Raw genomic sequence first — 24,437 nt, 5'->3', positions numbered from 1 at the left:
CTGTTTTGTAGTCCTACTGGGCTGTACAGAGTATGCCATGCAGTAAGACTGGTTTGTAGTACTACTGGGCTGTAAAGTGTATGCCATGCAGTAAGACTGGTATGTAGTCCTACCAGGCTGTACAGTGTATGCCATGCAGTATGACTGGTTTGTAGCCCAACTGGGCTGTACAGAGTATGCCATGCAGTAAGACTGGTTTGTAGCCCAACTGAGCTGTACAGAGTATGCCATGCAGTAAGACTGGTTTGTAGTCCTACTGGGCTGTACAGAGTATGCCATGCAGTAAAACTGGTTTGTAGTCCTACTGGGCTGTACAGAGTATGTCATGCAGTAAGACTGGTTTGTAGTACTACTGGGCTGTACAGTGTATGCCATGCAGTAAGACTGGTTTGTAGTCCTACTGGGCTGTACAGTGTATTCCATGCAGTAAGACTGGTTTGTATTACTACTGGGCTGTACAGAGTATGCCATGCAGTAAGACTGGTTTGTAGTCCTACTGGGCTGTACAGAGTATGCCATGCAGTAAAACTGGTTTGTAGTCCTACTGGGCTGTACAGAGTATGCCATGCAGTAAAACTGGTTTGTAGTGCTACTGGGCTGCACAGAGTATGCCATGCAGTAAAACTGGTTTGTAGTCCTACTGGGCTGTACAGAGTATGCCATGCAGTAAAACTGGTTTGTAGTCCTACTGGGCTGTACAGAGTATGCCATGCAGTAAGACTGGTTTGTAGTACTACTGGGCTGTAAAGTGTATGCCATGCAGTAAGACTGGTATGTAGTCCTACTAGGCTGTACAGTGTATGCCATGCAGTATGACTGGTTTGTAGCCCAACTGGGCTGTACAGAGTATGCCATGCAGTAAGACTGGTTTGTAGCCCAACTGAGCTGTACAGAGTATGCCATGCAGTAAGACTGGTTTGTAGTCCTACAGGGCTGTACAGAGTATGCCATGCAGTAAAACTGGTTTGTAGTCCTACTGGGCTGTACAGAGTATGTCATGCAGTAAGACTGGTTTGTAGTACTACTGGGCTGTACAGTGTATGCCATGCAGTAAGACTGGTTTGTAGTCCTACTGGGCTGTACAGTGTATTCCATGCAGTAAGACTGGTTTGTAGTCCTACTGGGTTGTACAGTGTATTCCATGCAGTAAGACTGGTTTGTAGTCCTACTGGGCTGTACAGAGTATTCCATGCAGTAAGACTGGTTTGTAGCCCAACTGGGCTTTCCAGTGTATGTCATGCTGTAAGACTGGTTTGTAGCCCTACTGGGCTGTACAGAGCATGCCATGCAGTAAGACTGGTTTGTAGTCCTACTGGGCTGTACAGAGTATGCCATACAGTAAGACTGGTTTGTAGCCCAACTGAGCTGTACAGTGTATGCCATGCAGTAAGACTGGTTTGTAGTCCTACTGGGCTGTACAGAGTATACCATACAGTAAGACTGGTTTGTAGCCCAACTGAGCTGTACAGTGTATGCCATGCAGTAAGACTGGTTTGTAGCCCAACTGAGCTGTACAGTGTATGCCATGCAGTAAGACTGGTTTGTAGTCCTACTGGGCTGTACAGAGTATGCCATACAGTAAGACTGGTTTGTAGCCCAACTGAGCTGTACAGTGTATGCCATAAAGTAAGACTGGTTTGTAGTCCTACTGGGCTGTACAGAGTATGCCATACAGTAAGACTGGTTTGTAGCCCAACTGAGCTGTACAGTGTATGCCATGCAGTAAGACTGGTTTGTAGTCCTACTGGGCTGTACAGAGTATGCCATACAGTAAGACTGGTTTGTAGCCCAACTGAGCTGTACAGTGTATGCCATGCAGTAAGACTGGTTTGTAGTTCTACTGCGCTGTACAGTGTATGCCATGCAGTAAAACTGGTTTGTAGTCCTACTGGGCTGTACAGAGTATGCCATGCAGTAAGACTGGTTTGTAGTCCTACTGGGCTGTACAGAGTATGCCATGCAGTAAGACTGGTTTGTAGTCCTACTGGGCTGTACAGAGTATGCCATGCAGTAAGACTGGTTTGTAGCCCTACTGGGCTGTACAGTGTATGCCATGCAGTAAGACTGGTTTGTAGTCCTACTGGGCTGTACAGAGTATGCCATGCAGTAAGACTGGTTTATAGTCCTACTGGGCTGTACAGAGTATGCCATGCAGTAAGACTGGTTTGTAGTACTACTGGGCTGTACAGAGTATGCCATGCAGTAAGACTGGTTTGTAGCCCTACTGGGCTGTACAGTGTATGCCATGCAGTAAGACTGGTTTGTAGTCCTACTGGGCTGTACAGAGTATGCCATGCAGTAAGACTGGTTTGTAGTCCTACTGGGTTGTACAGTGTATTCCATGCAGTAAGACTGGTTTGTAGTCCTACTGGGCTGTACAGAGTATGCCATACAGTAAGACTGGTTTGTAGCCCAACTGAGCTGTACAGTGTATGTCATGCTGTAAGACTGGTTTGTAGCCCTACTGGGCTGTACAGAGCATGCCATGCAGTAAGACTGGTTTGTAGTCCTACTGGGCTGTACAGAGTATGCCATACAGTAAGACTGGTTTGTAGCCCAACTGAGCTGTACAGTGTATGCCATGCAGTAAGACTGGTTTGTAGTCCTACTGGGCTGTACAGAGTATACCATACAGTAAGACTGGTTTGTAGCCCAACTGAGCTGTACAGTGTATGCCATGCAGTAAGACTGGTTTGTAGCCCAACTGAGCTGTACAGTGTATGCCATGCAGTAAGACTGGTTTGTAGTCCTACTGGGCTGTACAGAGTATGCCATACAGTAAGACTGGTTTGTAGCCCAACTGAGCTGTACAGTGTATGCCATAAAGTAAGACTGGTTTGTAGTCCTACTGGGCTGTACAGAGTATGCCATACAGTAAGACTGGTTTGTAGCCCAACTGAGCTGTACAGTGTATGCCATGCAGTAAGACTGGTTTGTAGTCCTACTGGGCTGTACAGAGTATGCCATACAGTAAGACTGGTTTGTAGCCCAACTGAGCTGTACAGTGTATGCCATGCAGTAAGACTGGTTTGTAGTTCTACTGCGCTGTACAGTGTATGCCATGCAGTAAAACTGGTTTGTAGTCCTACTGGGCTGTACAGAGTATGCCATGCAGTAAGACTGGTTTGTAGTCCTACTGGGCTGTACAGAGTATGCCATGCAGTAAGACTGGTTTGTAGTCCTACTGGGCTGTACAGAGTATGCCATGCAGTAAGACTGGTTTGTAGCCCTACTGGGCTGTACAGTGTATGCCATGCAGTAAGACTGGTTTGTAGTCCTACTGGGCTGTACAGAGTATGCCATGCAGTAAGACTGGTTTATAGTCCTACTGGGCTGTACAGAGTATGCCATGCAGTAAGACTGGTTTGTAGTACTACTGGGCTGTACAGAGTATGCCATGCAGTAAGACTGGTTTGTAGCCCTACTGGGCTGTACAGTGTATGCCATGCAGTAAGACTGGTTTGTAGTCCTACTGGGCTGTACAGAGTATGCCATGCAGTAAGACTGGTTTGTAGTCCTACTGGGCTGTACAGAGTATGCCATGCAGTAAGACTGGTTTGTAGTCCTACTGGGCTGTACAGAGTATGCCATACAGTAAGACTGGTTTGTAGCCCAACTGAGCTGTACAGTGTATGCCATGCAGTAAAACTGGTTTGTAGTCCTACTGGGCTGTACAGAGTATGCCATGCAGTAAGACTGGTTTGTAGTCCTACTGGGCTGTACAGAGTATGCCATACAGTAAGACTGGTTTGTAGCCCAACTGAGCTGTACAGAGTATGCCATGCAGTAAGACTGGTTTGTAGTCCTACTGGGCTGTACAGTGTATGCCATGCAGTAAGACTGGTTTGTAGCCCAACTGGGCTGTACAGTGTATGCCATGCAGTAAGACTGGTTTGTAGCCCAACTGGGCTGTACAGTGTATGCCATGCAGTAAGACTGGTTTGTAGTTCTACTGCGCTGTACAGTGTATGCCATGCAGTAAAACTGGTTTGTAGTCCTACTGGGCTGTACAGAGTATGCCATGCAGTAAGACTGGTTTGTAGTCCTACTGGGCTGTACAGAGTATGCCATGCAGTAAGACTGGTTTGTAGCCCTACTGGGCTGTACAGTGTATGCCATGCAGTAAGACTGGTTTGTAGTCCTACTGGGCTGTACAGAGTATGCCATGCAGTAAAACTGGTTTGTAGTCCTACTGGGCTGTACAGAGTATGCCATGCAGTAAGACTGGTTTGTAGTCCTACTGGGCTGTACAGAGTATGCCATGCAGTAAAACTGGTTTGTAGTCCTACTGGGCTGTACAGAGTATGCCATGCAGTAAAACTGGTTTGTAGTACTACTGGGCAGTACAGAGTATGCCATGCAGTAAAACTGGTTTGTAGTCCTACTGGGCTGTACAGAGTATGCCATGCAGTAAAACTGGTTTGTAGTCCTACTGGGCTGTACAGAGTATGCCATGCAGTAAGACTGGTTTGTAGTACTACTGGGCTGTAAAGTGTATGCCATGCAGTAAGACTGGTATGTAGTCCTACTAGGCTGTACAGTGTATGCCATGCAGTATGACTGGTTTGTAGCCCAACTGGGCTGTACAGAGTATGCCATGCAGTAAGACTGGTTTGTAGTACTACTGGGCTGTACAGAGTACGCCATGCAGTAAAACTGGTTTGTAGTCCTACTGGGCTGTACAGAGTATGCCATGCAGTAAGACTGGTTTGTAGTCCTACTGGGCTGTACAGAGTATGCCATGCAGTAAGACTGGTTTGTAGTACTACTGGGCTGTAAAGTGTATGCCATGCAGTAAGACTGGTATGTAGTCCTACTAGGCTGTACAGTGTATTCCATGCAGTAAGACTGGTTTGTAGTCCTACTGGGCTGTACAGTGTATTCCATGCAGTAAGACTGGTTTGTAGTCCTACTGGGCTGTACAGTGTATGCCATGCAGTAAGACTGGTTTGTAGTCCTACTGGGCTGTACAGTGTATGCCATGCAGTAAGACTGGTTTGTAGCCCAACTGGGCTGTACAGTGTATGCCATGCAGTAAGACTGGTTTGTAGCCCAACTGGGCTGTACAGTGTATGCCATGCAGTAAGACTGGTTTGTAGTACTACTGAGCTGTACAGAGTATGCCATGCAGTAAGACTGGTTTGTAGTCCTACTGGGCTGTACAGTGTATGCCATGCAGTAAGACTGGTTTGTAGCCCAACTGAGCTGTACAGAGTATGCCATGCAGTAAGACTGGTTTGTAGTCCTACTGGGCTGTACAGAGTATGCCATGCAGTAAAACTGGTTTGTAGTCCTACTGGGCTGTACAGAGTATGTCATGCAGTAAGACTGGTTTGTAGTACTACTGGGCTGTACAGTGTATGCCATGCAGTAAGACTGGTTTGTAGTCCTACTGGGCTGTACAGAGTATGCCATGCAGTAAAACTGGTTTGTAGTCCTACTGGGCTGTACAGAGTATGCCATGCAGTAAGACTGGTTTGTAGTACTACTGGGCTGTAAAGTGTATGCCATGCAGTAAGACTGGTATGTAGTCCTACTAGGCTGTACAGTGTATGCCATGCAGTATGACTGGTTTGTAGCCCAACTGGGCTGTACAGAGTATGCCATGCAGTAAGACTGGTTTGTAGCCCAACTGAGCTGTACAGAGTATGCCATGCAGTAAGACTGGTTTGTAGTCCTACTGGGCTGTACAGAGTATGCCATGCAGTAAAACTGGTTTGTAGTCCTACTGGGCTGTACAGAGTATGTCATGCAGTAAGACTGGTTGTATTACTACTGGGCTGTACAGAGTATGCCATGCAGTAAGACTGGTTTGTAGTCCTACTGGGCTGTACAGAGTATGCCATGCAGTAAAACTGGTTTGTAGTCCTACTGGGCTGTACAGAGTATGCCATGCAGTAAAACTGGTTTGTAGTACTACTGGGCTGTACAGAGTATGCCATGCAGTAAAACTGGTTTGTAGTCCTACTGGGCTGTACAGAGTATGCCATGCAGTAAAACTGGTTTGTAGTCCTACTGGGCTGTACAGAGTATGCCATGCAGTAAGACTGGTTTGTAGTACTACTGGGCTGTAAAGTGTATGCCATGCAGTAAGACTGGTATGTAGTCCTACTAGGCTGTACAGTGTATGCCATGCAGTATGACTGGTTTGTAGCCCAACTGGGCTGTACAGAGTATGCCATGCAGTAAGACTGGTTTGTAGCCCAACTGAGCTGTACAGAGTATGCCATGCAGTAAGACTGGTTTGTAGTCCTACTAGGCTGTACAGAGTATGTCATGCAGTAAGACTGGTTTGTAGTACTACTGGGCTGTACAGTGTATGCCATACAGTAAGACTGGTTTGTAGCCCAACTGAGCTGTACAGAGTATGCCATGCAGTAAGACTGGTTTGTAGTCCTACTGGGCTGTACAGTGTATGCCATGCAGTAAGACTGGTTTGTAGCCCAACTGGGCTGTACAGTGTATGCCATGCAGTAAGACTGGTTTGTAGTTCTACTGCGCTGTACAGTGTATGCCATGCAGTAAAACTGGTTTGTAGTCCTACTGGGGTGTACAGAGTATGCCATGCAGTAAGACTGGTTTGTAGTCCTACTGGGCTGTACAGAGTATGCCATGCAGTAAAACTGGTTTGTAGTACTACTGGGCTGTACAGAGTATGCCATGCAGTAAAACTGGTTTGTAGTCCTACTGGGCTGTACAGAGTATGCCATGCAGTAAAACTGGTTTGTAGTCCTACTGGGCTGTACAGAGTATGCCATGCAGTAAGACTGGTTTGTAGTCCTACTGGGCTGTACAGAGTATGCCATGCAGTAAAACTGGTTTGTAGTCCTACTGGGCTGTACAGAGTATGCCATGCAGTAAAACTGGTTTGTAGTACTACTGGGCTGTACAGAGTATGCCATGCAGTAAAACTGGTTTGTAGTCCTACTGGGCTGTACAGAGTATGCCATGCAGTAAAACTGGTTTGTAGTCCTACTGGGCTGTACAGAGTATGCCATGCAGTAAGACTGGTTTGTAGTACTACTGGGCTGTAAAGTGTATGCCATGCAGTAAGACTGGTATGTAGTCCTACTAGGCTGTACAGTGTATGCCATGCAGTATGACTGGTTTGTAGCCCAACTGGGCTGTACAGAGTATGCCATGCAGTAAGACTGGTTTGTAGTACTACTGGGCTGTACAGAGTACGCCATGCAGTAAAACTGGTTTGTAGTCCTACTGGGCTGTACAGAGTATGCCATGCAGTAAGACTGGTTTGTAGTCCTACTGGGCTGTACAGAGTATGCCATGCAGTAAGACTGGTTTGTAGTACTACTGGGCTGTAAAGTGTATGCCATGCAGTAAGACTGGTATGTAGTCCTACTAGGCTGTACAGTGTATTCCATGCAGTAAGACTGGTTTGTAGTCCTACTGGGCTGTACAGTGTATTCCATGCAGTAAGACTGGTTTGTAGTCCTACTGGGCTGTACAGTGTATGCCATGCAGTAAGACTGGTTTGTAGTCCTACTGGGCTGTACAGTGTATGCCATGCAGTAAGACTGGTTTGTAGCCCAACTGGGCTGTACAGTGTATGCCATGCAGTAAGACTGGTTTGTAGCCCAACTGGGCTGTACAGTGTATGCCATGCAGTAAGACTGGTTTGTAGTACTACTGAGCTGTACAGAGTATGCCATGCAGTAAGACTGGTTTGTAGTCCTACTGGGTTGTACAGTGTATGCCATGCAGTAAGACTGGTTTGTAGCCCAACTGAGCTGTACAGAGTATGCCATGCAGTAAGACTGGTTTGTAGTCCTACTGGGCTGTACAGTGTATGCCATGCAGTAAGACTGGTTTGTAGCCCAACTGGGCTGTACAGTGTATGCCATGCAGTAAGACTGGTTTGTAGTTCTACTGCGCTGTACAGTGTATGCCATGCAGTAAAACTGGTTTGTAGTCCTACTGGGCTGTACAGAGTATGTCATGCAGTAAGACTAGTTTGTAGTACTACTGGGCTGTACAGTGTATGCCATGCAGTAAGACTGGTTTGTAGTCCTACTGGGCTGTACAGAGTATGCCATGCAGTAAAACTGGTTTGTAGTCCTACTGGGCTGTACAGAGTATGCCATGCAGTAAGACTGGTTTGTAGTACTACTGGGCTGTAAAGTGTATGCCATGCAGTAAGACTGGTATGTAGTCCTACTAGGCTGTACAGTGTATGCCATGCAGTATGACTGGTTTGTAGCCCAACTGGGCTGTACAGAGTATGCCATGCAGTAAGACTGGTTTGTAGCCCAACTGAGCTGTACAGAGTATGCCATGCAGTAAGACTGGTTTGTAGTCCTACTGGGCTGTACAGAGTATGCCATGCAGTAAAACTGGTTTGTAGTCCTACTGGGCTGTACAGAGTATGTCATGCAGTAAGACTGGTTTGTAGTACTACTGGGCTGTACAGTGTATTCCATGCAGTAAGACTGGTTTGTATTACTACTGGGCTGTACAGAGTATGCCATGCAGTAAAACTGGTTTGTAGTCCTACTGGGCTGTACAGAGTATGCCATGCAGTAAAACTGGTTTGTAGTACTACTGGGCTGTACAGAGTATGCCATGCAGTAAAACTGGTTTGTAGTCCTACTGGGCTGTACAGAGTATGCCATGCAGTAAAACTGGTTTGTAGTCCTACTGGGCTGTACAGAGTATGCCATGCAGTAAGACTGGTTTGTAGTACTACTGGGCTGTAAAGTGTATGCCATGCAGTAAGACTGGTATGTAGTCCTACTAGGCTGTACAGTGTATGCCATGCAGTATGACTGGTTTGTAGCCCAACTGGGCTGTACAGAGTATGCCATGCAGTAAGACTGGTTTGTAGCCCAACTGAGCTGTACAGAGTATGCCATGCAGTAAGACTGGTTTGTAGTCCTACTGGGCTGTACAGAGTATGCCATGCAGTAAAACTGGTTTGTAGTCCTACTGGGCTGTACAGAGTATGTCATGCAGTAAGACTGGTTTGTAGTACTACTGGGCTGTACAGTGTATGCCATGCAGTAAGACTGGTTTGTAGTCCTACTGGGCTGTACAGTGTATTCCATGCAGTAAGACTGGTTTGTAGTCCTACTGGGTTGTACAGTGTATTCCATGCAGTAAGACTGGTTTGTAGTCCTGGGCTGTACAGAGTATTCCATGCAGTAAGACTGGTTTGTAGCCCAACTGGGCTTTCCAGTGTATGTCATGCTGTAAGACTGGTTTGTAGCCCTACTGGGCTGTACAGAGCATGCCATGCAGTAAGACTGGTTTGTAGTCCTACTGGGCTGTACAGAGTATGCCATACAGTAAGACTGGTTTGTAGCCCAACTGAGCTGTACAGTGTATGCCATGCAGTAAGACTGGTTTGTAGTCCTACTGGGCTGTACAGTGTATGCCATACAGTAAGACTGGTTTGTAGCCCAACTGAGCTGTACAGAGTATGCCATGCAGTAAGACTGGTTTGTAGTCCTACTGGGCTGTACAGTGTATGCCATGCAGTAAGACTGGTTTGTAGCCCAACTGGGCTGTACAGTGTATGCCATGCAGTAAGACTGGTTTGTAGTTCTACTGCGCTGTACAGTGTATGCCATGCAGTAAAACTGGTTTGTAGTCCTACTGGGCTGTACAGAGTATGCCATGCAGTAAGACTGGTTTGTAGTCCTACTGGGCTGTACAGAGTATGCCATGCAGTAAGACTGGTTTGTAGCCCTACTGGGCTGTACAGTGTATGCCATGCAGTAAGACTGGTTTGTAGTCCTACTGGGCTGTACAGAGTATGCCATGCAGTAAAACTGGTTTGTAGTACTACTGGGCTGTACAGAGTATGCCATGCAGTAAAACTGGTTTGTAGTCCTACTGGGCAGTACAGAGTATGCCATGCAGTAAAACTGGTTTGTAGTCCTACTGGGCTGTACAGAGTATGCCATGCAGTAAGACTGGTTTGTAGTCCTACTGGGCTGTACAGAGTATGCCATGCAGTAAAACTGGTTTGTAGTCCTACTGGGCTGTACAGAGTATGCCATGCAGTAAAACTGGTTTGTAGTACTACTGGGCTGTACAGAGTATGCCATGCAGTAAAACTGGTTTGTAGTCCTACTGGGCTGTACAGAGTATGCCATGCAGTAAAACTGGTTTGTAGTCCTACTGGGCTGTACAGAGTATGCCATGCAGTAAGACTGGTTTGTAGTACTACTGGGCTGTAAAGTGTATGCCATGCAGTAAGACTGGTATGTAGTCCTACTAGGCTGTACAGTGTATGCCATGCAGTATGACTGGTTTGTAGCCCAACTGGGCTGTACAGAGTATGCCATGCAGTAAGACTGGTTTGTAGTACTACTGGGCTGTACAGAGTACGCCATGCAGTAAAACTGGTTTGTAGTCCTACTGGGCTGTACAGAGTATGCCATGCAGTAAGACTGGTTTGTAGTCCTACTGGGCTGTACAGAGTATGCCATGCAGTAAGACTGGTTTGTAGTACTACTGGGCTGTAAAGTGTATGCCATGCAGTAAGACTGGTATGTAGTCCTACTAGGCTGTACAGTGTATTCCATGCAGTAAGACTGGTTTGTAGTCCTACTGGGCTGTACAGTGTATTCCATGCAGTAAGACTGGTTTGTAGTCCTACTGGGCTGTACAGTGTATGCCATGCAGTAAGACTGGTTTGTAGTCCTACTGGGCTGTACAGTGTATGCCATGCAGTAAGACTGGTTTGTAGCCCAACTGGGCTGTACAGTGTATGCCATGCAGTAAGACTGGTTTGTAGCCCAACTGGGCTGTACAGTGTATGCCATGCAGTAAGACTGGTTTGTAGTACTACTGAGCTGTACAGAGTATGCCATGCAGTAAGACTGGTTTGTAGTCCTACTGGGTTGTACAGTGTATGCCATTCAGTAAGACTGGTTTGTAGCCCAACTGAGCTGTACAGAGTATGCCATGCAGTAAGACTGGTTTGTAGTCCTACTGGGCTGTACAGAGTATGCCATGCAGTAAAACTGGTTTGTAGTCCTACTGGGCTGTACAGAGTATGTCATGCAGTAAGACTGGTTTGTAGTACTACTGGGCTGTACAGTGTATGCCATGCAGTAAGACTGGTTTGTAGTCCTACTGGGCTGTACAGAGTATGCCATGCAGTAAAACTGGTTTGTAGTCCTACTGGGCTGTACAGAGTATGCCATGCAGTAAGACTGGTTTGTAGTACTACTGGGCTGTAAAGTGTATGCCATGCAGTAAGACTGGTATGTAGTCCTACTAGGCTGTACAGTGTATGCCATGCAGTATGACTGGTTTGTAGCCCAACTGGGCTGTACAGAGTATGCCATGCAGTAAGACTGGTTTGTAGCCCAACTGAGCTGTACAGAGTATGCCATGCAGTAAGACTGGTTTGTAGTCCTACTGGGCTGTACAGAGTATGCCATGCAGTAAAACTGGTTTGTAGTCCTACTGGGCTGTACAGAGTATGTCATGCAGTAAGACTGGTTTGTAGTACTACTGGGCTGTACAGTGTATTCCATGCAGTAAGACTGGTTTGTATTACTACTGGGCTGTACAGAGTATGCCATGCAGTAAAACTGGTTTGTAGTCCTACTGGGCTGTACAGAGTATGCCATGCAGTAAAACTGGTTTGTAGTACTACTGGGCTGTACAGAGTATGCCATGCAGTAAAACTGGTTTGTAGTCCTACTGGGCTGTACAGAGTATGCCATGCAGTAAAACTGGTTTGTAGTCCTACTGGGCTGTACAGAGTATGCCATGCAGTAAGACTGGTTTGTAGTACTACTGGGCTGTAAAGTGTATGCCATGCAGTAAGACTGGTATGTAGTCCTACTAGGCTGTACAGTGTATGCCATGCAGTATGACTGGTTTGTAGCCCAACTGGGCTGTACAGAGTATGCCATGCAGTAAGACTGGTTTGTAGCCCAACTGAGCTGTACAGAGTATGCCATGCAGTAAGACTGGTTTGTAGTCCTACTGGGCTGTACAGAGTATGCCATGCAGTAAAACTGGTTTGTAGTCCTACTGGGCTGTACAGAGTATGTCATGCAGTAAGACTGGTTTGTAGTACTACTGGGCTGTACAGTGTATGCCATGCAGTAAGACTGGTTTGTAGTCCTACTGGGCTGTACAGTGTATTCCATGCAGTAAGACTGGTTTGTAGTCCTACTGGGTTGTACAGTGTATTCCATGCAGTAAGACTGGTTTGTAGTCCTGGGCTGTACAGAGTATTCCATGCAGTAAGACTGGTTTGTAGCCCAACTGGGCTTTCCAGTGTATGTCATGCTGTAAGACTGGTTTGTAGCCCTACTGGGCTGTACAGAGCATGCCATGCAGTAAGACTGGTTTGTAGTCCTACTGGGCTGTACAGAGTATGCCATACAGTAAGACTGGTTTGTAGCCCAACTGAGCTGTACAGTGTATGCCATGCAGTAAGACTGGTTTGTAGTCCTACTGGGCTGTACAGAGTATGCCATACAGTAAGACTGGTTTGTAGCCCAACTGAGCTGTACAGTGTATGCCATGCAGTAAGACTGGTTTGTAGCCCAACTGAGCTGTACAGTGTATGCCATGCAGTAAGACTGGTTTGTAGTCCTACTGGGCTGTACAGAGTATGCCATACAGTAAGACTGGTTTGTAGCCCAACTGAGCTGTACAGTGTATGCCATAAAGTAAGACTGGTTTGTAGTCCTACTGGGCTGTACAGAGTATGCCATACAGTAAGACTGGTTTGTAGCCCAACTGAGCTGTACAGTGTATGCCATGCAGTAAGACTGGTTTGTAGTCCTACTGGGCTGTACAGAGTATGCCATACAGTAAGACTGGTTTGTAGCCCAACTGAGCTGTACAGTGTATGCCATGCAGTAAGACTGGTTTGTAGTTCTACTGCGCTGTACAGTGTATGCCAAGCAGTAAAACTGGTTTGTAGTCCTACTGGGCTGTACAGAGTATGCCATGCAGTAAGACTGGTTTGTAGTCCTACTGGGCTGTACAGAGTATGCCATGCAGTAAGACTGGTTTGTAGTCCTACTGGGCTGTACAGAGTATGCCATGCAGTAAGACTGGTTTGTAGCCCTACTGGGCTGTACAGTGTATGCCATGCAGTAAGACTGGTTTGTAGTCCTACTGGGCTGTACAGAGTATGCCATGCAGTAAGACTGGTTTATAGTCCTACTGGGCTGTACAGAGTATGCCATGCAGTAAGACTGGTTTGTAGTACTACTGGGCTGTACAGAGTATGCCATGCAGTAAGACTGGTTTGTAGCCCTACTGGGCTGTACAGTGTATGCCATGCAGTAAGACTGGTTTGTAGTCCTACTGGGCTGTACAGAGTATGCCATGCAGTAAGACTGGTTTGTAGTCCTACTGGGCTGTACAGAGTATGCCATGCAGTAAGACTGGTTTGTAGTCCCACTGGGCTGTACAGAGTATGCCATGCAGTAAGACTGGTTTGTAGTCCTACTGGGCTGTACAGAGTATGCCATACAGTAAGACTGGTTTGTAGCCCAACTGAGCTGTACAGTGTATGCCATGCAGTAAGACTGGTTTGTAGTTCTACTGGGCTGTACAGTGTATGCCATGCAGTAAAACTGGTTTGTAGTCCTACTGGGCTGTACAGAGTATGCCATGCAGTAAAACTGGTTTGTAGTCCTACTGGGCTGTACAGAGTATGCCATACAGTAAGACTGGTTTGTAGCCCAACTGAGCTGTACAGAGTATGCCATGCAGTAAGACTGGTTTGTAGTCCTACTGGGCTGTACAGTGTATGCCATGCAGTAAGACTGGTTTGTAGCCCAACTGGGCTGTACAGTGTATGCCATGCAGTAAGACTGGTTTGTAGTCCTACTGGGCTGTACAGTGTATACCATGCAGTAAGACTGGTTTGTAGTTCTACTGCGCTGTACAGTGTATGCCATGCAGTAAAACTGGTTTGTAGTCCTACTGGGCTGTACAGAGTATGCCATGCAGTAAGACTGGTTTGTAGTCCTACTGGGCTGTACAGTGTATGCCATGCAGTAAGACTGGTTTGTAGCCCAACTGGGCTGTACAGTGTATACCATGCAGTAAGACTAGTTTGTAGCCCTACTGGGCTGTACAGAGTATGCCATGCAGTAAGACTGGTTTGTAGTCCTACTGGGCTGTACAGAGTATGCCATGCAGTAAGACTGGTTTGTAGCCCTACTGGGCTGTACAGTGTATGCCATGCAGTAAGACTGGTTTGTAGTCCTACTGGGCTGTACAGAGTATGCCATGCAGTAAAACTGGTTTGTAATACTACTGGGCTGTACAGAGTATGCCATGCAGTAAAACTGGTTTGTAGTCCTACTGGGCTGTACAGAGTATGCCATGCAGTAAAACTGGTTTGTAGTCCTACTGGGCTGTACAGAGTATGCCATGCAGTAAGACTGGTTTGTAGTCCTACTGGGCTGTACAGAGTATGCCATGCAGTAAAACTGGTTTGTAGTCCTACTGGGCTGTACAGAGTATGCCATGCAGTAAAACTGGTTTGTAGTACTACTGGGCTGTACAGAGTATGCCATGCAGTAAAACTGGTTTGTAGTCCTACTGGGCTGTACAGAGTATGCCATGCAGTAAGACTGGTTTGTAGTACTACTGGGCTGTAAAGTGTATGCCATGCAGTAAGACTGGTATGTAGTCCTACTAGGCTGTACAGTGTATGCCATGCAGTATGACTGGTTTGTAGCCCAACTGGGCTGTACAGAGTATGCCATGCAGTAAGACTGGTTTGTAGTACTACTGGGCTGTACAGAGTACGCCATGCAGTAAAACTGGTTTGTAGTCCTACTGGGCTGTACAGAGTATGCCATGCAGTAAGACTGGTTTGTAGTCCTACTGGGCTGTACAGAGTATGCCATGCAGTAAGACTGGTTTGTAGTACTACTGGGCTGTAAAGTGTATGCCATGCAGTAAGACTGGTATGTAGTCCTACTAGGCTGTACAGTGTATTCCATGCAGTAAGACTGGTTTGTAGTCCTACTGGGCTGTACAGTGTATTCCATGCAGTAAGACTGGTTTGTAGTCCTACTGGGCTGTACAGTGTATGCCATGCAGTAAGACTGGTTTGTAGTCCTACTGGGCTGTACAGTGTATGCCATGCAGTAAGACTGGTTTGTAGCCCAACTGGGCTGTACAGTGTATGCCATGCAGTAAGACTGGTTTGTAGCCCAACTGGGCTGTACAGTGTATGCCATGCAGTATGACTGGTTTGTAGTACTACTGAGCTGTACAGAGTATGCCATGCAGTAAGACTGGTTTGTAGTCCTACTGGGCTGTACAGTGTATGCCATGCAGTAAGACTGGTTTGTAGCCCAACTGGGCTGTACAGTGTATGCCATGCAGTAAGACTGGTTTGTAGTTCTACTGCGCTGTACAGTGTATGCTATGCAGTAAAACAGGTTTGTAGTCCTACTGGGCTGTACAGAGTATGCCATGCAGTAAGACTGGTTTGTAGTCCTACTGGGCTGTACAGAGTATGCCATGCAGTAAGACTGGTTTGTAGCCCTACTGGGCTGTACAGTGTATGCCATGCAGTAAGACTGGTTTGTAGTCCTACTGGGCTGTACAGAGTATGCCATGCAGTAAAACTGGTTTGTAGTACTACTGGGCTGTACAGAGTATGCCATGCAGTAAAACTGGTTTGTAGTCCTACTGGGCTGTACAGAGTATGCCATGCAGTAAAACTGGTTTGTAGTCCTACTGGGCTGTACAGAGTATGCCATGCAGTAAGACTGGTTTGTAGTCCTACTGGGCTGTACAGAGTATGCCATGCAGTAAAACTGGTTTGTAGTCCTACTGGGCTGTACAGAGTATGCCATGCAGTAAAACTGGTTTGTAGTACTACTGGGCTGTACAGAGTATGCCATGCAGTAAAACTGGTTTGTAGTCCTACTGGGCTGTACAGAGTATGCCATGCAGTAAGACTGGTTTGTAGTCCTACTGGGCTGTACAGAGTATGCCATGCAGTAAGACTGGTTTGTAGTACTACTGGGCTGTAAAGTGTATGCCATGCAGTAAGACTGGTATGTAGTCCTACTAGGCTGTACAGTGTATTCCATGCAGTAAGACTGGTTTGTAGTCCTACTGGGCTGTACAGTGTATTCCATGCAGTAAGACTGGTTTGTAGTCCTACTGGGCTGTACAGTGTATGCCATGCAGTAAGACTGGTTTGTAGTCCTACTGGGCTGTACAGTGTATGCCATGCAGTAAGACTGGTTTGTAGCCCAACTGGGCTGTACAGTGTATGCCATGCAGTAAGACTGGTTTGTAGCCCAACTGGGCTGTACAGTGTATGCCATGCAGTAAGACTGGTTTGTAGTACTACTGAGCTGTACAGAGTATGCCATGCAGTAAGACTGGTTTGTAGCCCAACTGAGCTGTACAGAGTATGCCATGCAGTAAGACTGGTTTGTAGTACTACTGGGCTGTACAGTGTATGCCATGCAGTAAGACTGGTTTGTAGTCCTACTGGGCTGTACAGTGTATTCCATGCAGTAAGACTGGTTTGTAGTCCTACTGGGCTGTACAGTGTATGCCATGCAGTAAGACAGGTTTGTAGTCCTACTGGGCTGTACAGTGTATTCCATGCAGTAAGACTGGTTTGTAGTCCTACTGGGCAGTACAGTGTATGCCATGCAGTAAGACAGGTTTGTAGCCCTACTGGGCTGTACAGTGTATGCCATGCAGTAAGACTGGTTTGTAGTCCTACTGGGCTGTACATTGTATGCCATGCAGTAAGACTGATTTGTAGTCCTACTGGGCTGTACAGAGTATGCCATGCAGTAAGACTGGTTTGTAGCCCAACTGAGCTGTACAGAGTATGCCATGCAGTAAGACTGGTTTGTAGTACTACTGGGCTGTACAGTGTATGCCATGCAGTAAGACTGGTTTGTAGTCCTACTGGGCTGTACATTGTATGCCATGCAGTAAGACTGATTTGTAGTCCTACTGGGCTGTACAGTGTATGCCATGCAGTAAGACTGGTCTGTAGTCCTACTGGGCTGTACAGTGTATGCCATGCAGTAAGACAGGTTTGTAGCCCAACTGGGCTGTACAGCGTATGTCATGCAGTAAGACTGGTTTGTAGTCCTACTGGGCTGTACAGTGTATTCCATGCAGTAAGACTGGTTTGTAGCCCTACTGGGCTGTACAGTGTATGCCATGCAGTAAGACTGGTATGTAATATTTATTCATACTGCACCCTCTGAGTAGCTACATGTAATCTGATTTGGTCCTTACACACAATTTGAAATGGTGAAATATTTAATGACTAAACGATTTATTTTTTTTGAAAACTGTTTAAAATGAGCGATCTGAATATATTGATAGTTTCAGATAATCACCAAGATATGTTTTCGTTTTTAAATGACATTTAAAGATTTCACTGTTTCTAATTGTACCAACCTCACAGTGACAACAGAATTTGTTTTCTCCACTGAGCTGCCCACTACTGCTTGTCAATTTTCTGTAAAGATTTGGGAAGACCACTGATAGAAGATTAAAAATGTTGCCAATGTGTCTGTATAACAATACAATTCAAAATTAATTATTTGTTTAATGGCAGCTGATAAACTAATCACAAGACATGTTAAGAAAGTGCATTGCTGTATGCAAATGAGCAGATGTTTTTTTTCTGCTGGCAAAATATCTACAGTACTCATTTCGCCCAGCCTCCCGCCCGCTTCCGGATTTCGATCGCTTTTTTTTTCGCTCGCTTTGTTCAATTCGACCGCGCAATTTCCGCTTTTTTTTCGACCGCGCAAATCCGGAAGTATCCGCTCGCGCAATCGATCGCTCGCTCTCTCGCTCGCTCTCTCGCTCGCTCGCTCGCCTGACAGAGCAACCGCCCGCATTTACAGTTCATTACCTACTGTTTCATGTACAAGTGTGTCATTTTTGTTTTTATGATGTTAAAATAAGAATAAATACAATCAAAAATTTATAGAACGACCGTTGAAAAAATACGGTGGATCACACGGCCATATAAAATTTGTAATAATACATACGCGTAGCAATAATGTCCACCATAAACAAGATCGAACCAAACATGTGAAATCAAATACGACACTGACACAGACACAACTAATATGAAATAAAACCATTCAATTTTTGGTGGAGAGCTAAAAATGTCTACTGTAGAGTATGGTATTCATTGAGTAACCGTGTATAGGGTGACGGTTGTCATGCACGCATGGTTTGGGTCAAGTTGTAGATATGTAAATCTATGGCACCTATAACAATTGAAGAATATCTGCAGGAATAGTAAGACTGTGAAAAAAAACGACCAATCGATTGTTATAGAATGACAGCAGTGTACAATTTGTCAAACAAATACAATACTTGCAAATGTAATGTCGGCCAGCGCCCATCTTACTTGTCCGAAGTTGTCGAAGCCGACATCAATGGAGATCGCGTTTTTTAACTAGGCGGCTGGCAAGCGGACTAACACGTTACATAAACTTGTTGAATTACAAGTATGGTTTTTATTTTTGCGCCCAATGTCTCGTTATAAAATAAAGGATTCAAAGTTTGCAGGGTATTCCGTTTTTTGCGAACTATGGGCGAAATACTTTCATGAGCTGTACGTAGTTCACTTACAGCCAAAACAAAGTCAGCTAGGACATTAAGTTGTGAGACGCGACAAAACAAACACTGCCAGTGATAGATTACGTGAATAAAAAAAACAAAATAAACGCAATCAAAGGCGCCGACCACACGCTTTGGAAATAAATAGAACGCGTTGCTAAGAGGAATCGCACCTGCATCTCGACGACGTCTCCGGTCATGAGCAGGGTTTGCCGCGTCTTAGAAAAATTGAAAGTTAAAAAGGAATCTGTGTCGGGGAACCACTCACAATGTTTGCATGAAAAATCCCCCGCGAAAACCTTTTTTTTTTTCTGTTACAAACACTATGGTACCTGAATCCCGATTAATTCATAAATATGAATCGTTAAGGGTCAATTTCCTGCAGTCCTTCAAGATTAAATTTGCCTCCGATAATCTTTCTAACGATGACCTGGAAGATTGCCATGATTGAGTGCCACCATTTCTGTTCTAAGATTTATTCAGTATAATAATACAAATGTTCACCCCAACAGAGGTGGACATACACAGTTTTAGCGACCCGAAGAGCTCATTGTCAACCGAGGCGAAGCACTACGATAAAGACTTTCCGTTCCCAATAAATAATAATAACACAAAAAAAACTTCTCGTTCCCGACATTATGAAATTCTTTCGTTTTGGGGGAAAAACCCTGAAAAAAAAACTGATTTTGACAAGATAATTTAGAAATTGATATTAAGAATAATTCATAACGAAATGTATTCCATATGTACCCATAATTTTTTTCATAATTACTGATTACACACGAATATTACAGAAAAAAATAATTTGCTATATTATCTATATTTGTGCCTTTTATTTGTCTTGAATTGTGACTGAAAGGAGCTGGGTGAAATTACAAACTATGTAGTGTGTTCGACAACTCATGTATGAACAATAATTTTAATAAATATGATTTTACTTGGTAAAATTACTGTATTTTTCTACATAAAAACAAAATAATTTCACAATGTCTTTATTATCATAGCGTTGTTGGTAAAAGTTGAAAATGATACATCCACGTGAACCTGCTTATATGAGATCGAAGGAGTCTCTGTTTTCAACAGCCGTATACATCTAAAACTGTGTCAACGCTAAGTTTCCTTGGTGGACCACGAGCTCTGTTCCTTGTTTGCACGTTATCATGTTCACACAATCGCAGACATTATTTGTAAGGGTGCTCTTTGAAATGGCACATTTTCTCGATGTTTTAGCGAGTACTCCGCGGGTATATGGCTTGTTCTCACATCAGCATAATTTTTCTCGAATTCACTCATCGCTTTCCCACATGCACTTCTCGTTCTTTGCTGCTAGCTTTTTTGCACTCTAATATGTTGTTGTTTTTGTCTTTCTAAACATCGAGTTTATTTTTGACATTCAACGAGATCGCTTGAATTTTGAATTTGATGACGGTTCGAATTTATCCACTTTTACAGTGATCAACATTGCGTTCGAGTAGAGTTACTAGTAATTATAAGCCTGATTTACATTTTTCTTGCGGTGTTTTTCGTCAATGTATTAAATATAAGTGCTTTGGGAAATAACATAATTATATTGCGCGAGTAAAAGAGTTTGGTGAGACTGTCACAACATACTAAAACAAATGTTTTATTTATTTCCAACGCGCGTGGTCGGCGCCTCTGATTGCGTTTATTTTGTATTTTTGTTTTCAAAATGTATCACTAGCTGCGTTTGTTTTGTTTTCCTCAACAAAATAACTGTTCCGAGATCTCTTTCATTTTTCGTCCGGCTGCTGCCAATCCAATAATTCGTCGTCGCATGTAATCAGATAAGCGATTAATCGTCACAGTCATTATACTAGTAGTTTAAGTCCAATTGATTTGTAGAAATTCAGCTATGCGATAATTATATGTGCAGTTTTGTTTTGCGCATCCAGACACGAGCAAAAGTTAACCAATAGATTTTCTGAACTACAGCATTCGTATTACTTTTGCAAATTGAGTAAGAGTCATAGTGTGAGTTGCGTTCGCAAATAAGAAAGTGTCAAATTATTTTAAGCGCCGTTCGGAATAAATTTAGTCAAAATCACACAGAAACACACACACACACACACACACACACAACACACAAATACTAGTACTCAATAATATCGCGATTGACCAGTCATATAGCTGCTTGAACTACACACACAAGGACGTAAATATGTAAATACAGGTCACAGTTCGACTTGCGTAGCAAACGTTACAATGTGTCAAGTGATTTGAAGGCGTCTTCAGAGAAGCAATAGGCGTTGTATTTTGAATCGTCATTAAAACGTAAATTTATTACGAATAAAAACTTAAGTTTATACATACAATGTACGATCATTGTTACTCCAGCGGTCGGTTGGCAAGCGGACGGTGTTTCTGAAGCCAGTCATAGCAGGAGCGAGCGAGCGAACAAAAGCGAGCGAACAAAAGCGAACGCGAGCGAGCGGAAAAAAAGCGGTCGGTTTCCGGTCGGAAAGCAGCGAGCGGTCGGAAATTAAGCGATAAGCGGTCGAAAAAAAGCGATAAAAGCGGGAGGTTGGGCGGAATGAGTACTGTATATCCTATTATATCTTATTTATCACACATGTAATATCATTACTGTGTAGTATTATATTTATTAAACTTGTGTAATAATTTACAAATGCTCAGAACATATGAAAATTATTACACCAGTTTAATATATCTGATATTACACTCATTGGATATCCTCTATGTCTCTAAATTATTGCTTTACGTCAAGACAAAGTAATTTGTCATATCCCGAGAACTCATTACAATTTAATAATTCTGTGATAAAATTATATAAATGGATACACTTGTGATGCAAATTCAATATATAATTCAAGAAGCTACATTGAATTGTGAATTAGTTGCATGTGTCGAGATATTCTCCAAACATCTATGGATTGTCATTGGTGGTTGATTGTGTCATTCAAAATCAGTCACTGCCCCAGGTGACATCCAATTCCATGAGATCAAGCATTTTTTTCAAATACACAATATTATTATACATCTAACATGAAAAACAATAGAATTTATCCATCTATAGAATGCTGTATGGACATGTTTATAAACATTTTTGAATGTCTTCCTTATTTGGAAATTGTGCATCAGGTTCGAACACTGTTCATTGTTTGCTTCAGTGCTATCATTGGACAGTAAAAAAAAGAATCAAGTCACTGGATGCAAATATTGCCATTTCAGGTTGTCTCTCAGTAAATTATTACTACTAGCAGGTAAAAATGGATTATAATATGGTTATCGTGAGAATATCGCAAAGTATTCTCTGAGGCAGTACTGGTACATGTTAACCTCTGCTATTCATGGGTTAATACAAGCACAGTACTGCCTGAATGCATACTTTGTGGTATTCTCATGATAACTTCATATTATTCATAGTATTTTATGCAAAAACATGAAATGAAATAAAAATTCAGCAAATATGTGATTAGAAAAGTTAACATTGCCAAAGACAAAAAAAAGGAGACCTGTTCTTACATATTATGACATTTGACTGAAGCACAAAAAACAAACTTAAGCCAAATAAACTTTTTTTTTTTCATTAAATGACATTTGTCTTTCTTTGGCTATCAAACTGTTGAAGTACACATATTAGAAACAAACAAATATTCACCTTTGGCAGAGATTGATTAAATGCACTTAGTGGATACTTGGAGAATATAAACACTGAGGGCACTGTCACTAAAATCACCCTATACAATAAACTATACAATAAACTATTTTTGATACTGGAAATTATCAGTGATACTAAAATTAGACCATGCAAAAATCAATTTGTGAGCCACCACAGTTTAATTAAATATTACTTTGTTTTTAACTTGGTTGCAAATCAATCGTCTTTGGTATTTCACTCATAGCATAATACTGATGTTTAATTTCTTTGTCAAAAACCCTGACAACACGCAGACCTGATTTATCATCACCCAGTGGACAACCCATTGCTGAAGTCACCACTTCTTCCATATTTTGATAAAATCCACCAGCATTACGATGATAGTGACCACAGAATATTGTCTTCACACCTGAAAAAAAATTTACATTTTTATGTCAAGTTTAAAAGATGTTCTTTGACTAATTAACTACAATAATTAATGGCTACTAGAGTACATATAGCAACACACCATATCACACTGACAACTGCATTTTACTATGACAAATTGTGGGCATGGTGATGTTTATACTATCTGACATGGTGACATGTCTGCAATGTCAGACATTACATCTTCACACTTACAGACTATCAGATTCACTTGTGACTTTTTAGAGGGACCTTTCAATACAATGCTACAGTCTCTTCATGAAAGCACAATCCAGTTATACTATGGTGTTATTTTTTATCTGGCTATTACACAAACAAGAATTTAGGCACCATTCATGTTGTGTTGTTTGGGTACTTCCACCAAAGATGATTCCATAGGAACACTTATCAAAGGGCATAACATGGCTTGCATGCACCACAGTGCCACCTACTAAAATGTCCACCATCTTCTTTGTGTTTTTTTTTATATTACCACATGCATGCTACCATACTTCCACATACATACCACAATATTACCATAACAAATATGCACAATACCACATACATTGCCATATGCATATAGCCATATTACTATTTGCATATTACCACATGCATGTTACAATATGCATATAGCCATATCACTATTTGCATATTATCATATGCATGTTACCATATGCAGAAAGTCATATTATTATTTGCATGTTACCACATGCATTACCATATGCATATAGCCATATTCATATTTGCATATTACCACATGCATATTACAATATGCATATAGCCATAGTACTATTTGCATGTTACCACATGCATGTTACCACATGCATATAGCCATAGTACTATTTGCATGTTACCAAATGCAATACCATATGCATATAGCCATATCACTATTTGCATATTATCACATGCATGTTACCATATGCATATAGCCATATCACTATTTGCATGTTACCACATGCATTACCATATGCATATAGCCATATCAATATTTGCATATTACAATATGCATATAGCCTAATTACTATTTGCATGTTACCAAATGCAATACCATATGCATATAGCCATATTCATATTTGCATATTACCACATGCATATTACAATATGCATATAGCCATAGTACTATTTGCATGTTACCACATGCAATACCATATGCATATAGCCATATCACTATTTGCATATTATCACATGCATGTTACCATATGCAGAAAGTCATATTATTATTTGCATGTTACCACATGCATTACCATATGCATATAGCCATATTCATATTTGCATATTACCACATGCATATTACAATATGCATATAGCCATAGTACTATTTGCATGTTACCACATGCAATACCATATGCATATAACCATATCACTATTTGCATATTATCACATGCATGTTACCATATGCATATAGCCATATTACTATTTGCATATTACCACATGCATGTTACCATATGCATATAGCCATATCACTATTTGCATGTTACCACATGCATTACCATATGCATATAGCCATATTAATATTTGCATATTACAATATGCATATAGCCTAATTACTATTTGCATGTTACCAAATGCAATACCATATGCATATAGCCATATTCATATTTGCATATTACCACATGCATATTACAATATGCATATAGCCATAGTACTATTTGCATGTTACCACATGCAATACCATATGCATATAGCCATATCACTATTTGCATATTATCACATGCATGTTACCATATGCAGAAAGTCATATTATTATTTGCATGTTACCACATGCATTACCATATGCATATAACCACATGCATATTACAAT

The 24,437-nt window shown here is 43.2% G+C and overlaps 1 protein-coding gene across 2 annotated transcripts in view; it reads right to left on the bottom strand.

Annotated features, from left to right (window-relative positions):
- Positions 1–17,540: 17,540 nt before the first annotated feature.
- LOC100371309 (serine/threonine-protein phosphatase CPPED1-like) overlaps positions 17,541–24,437 on the bottom strand; it is a 36,083-nt gene continuing 29,186 nt past the window's right edge. For both annotated transcript variants that reach the window (XM_085502608.1, XM_085502609.1), the window contains one exon: positions 17,541–22,640. In XM_085502608.1, the coding sequence (XP_085358734.1) occupies positions 22,432–22,640 (209 nt within the window). In that variant the 3' untranslated portion in view covers positions 17,541–22,431. The remainder of the gene's footprint in view (positions 22,641–24,437) is intronic.

Source organism: Saccoglossus kowalevskii, chromosome 8, assembly GCF_978046115.1.
Source record: "Saccoglossus kowalevskii chromosome 8, keSacKowa6.1, whole genome shotgun sequence".
In the NCBI taxonomy this organism is placed as follows: domain Eukaryota; kingdom Metazoa; phylum Hemichordata; class Enteropneusta; family Harrimaniidae; genus Saccoglossus; species Saccoglossus kowalevskii.
The sequence above is the reverse complement of the archived record's forward strand: the minus strand, read 5'-3'. Positions and strand labels throughout refer to the sequence as shown.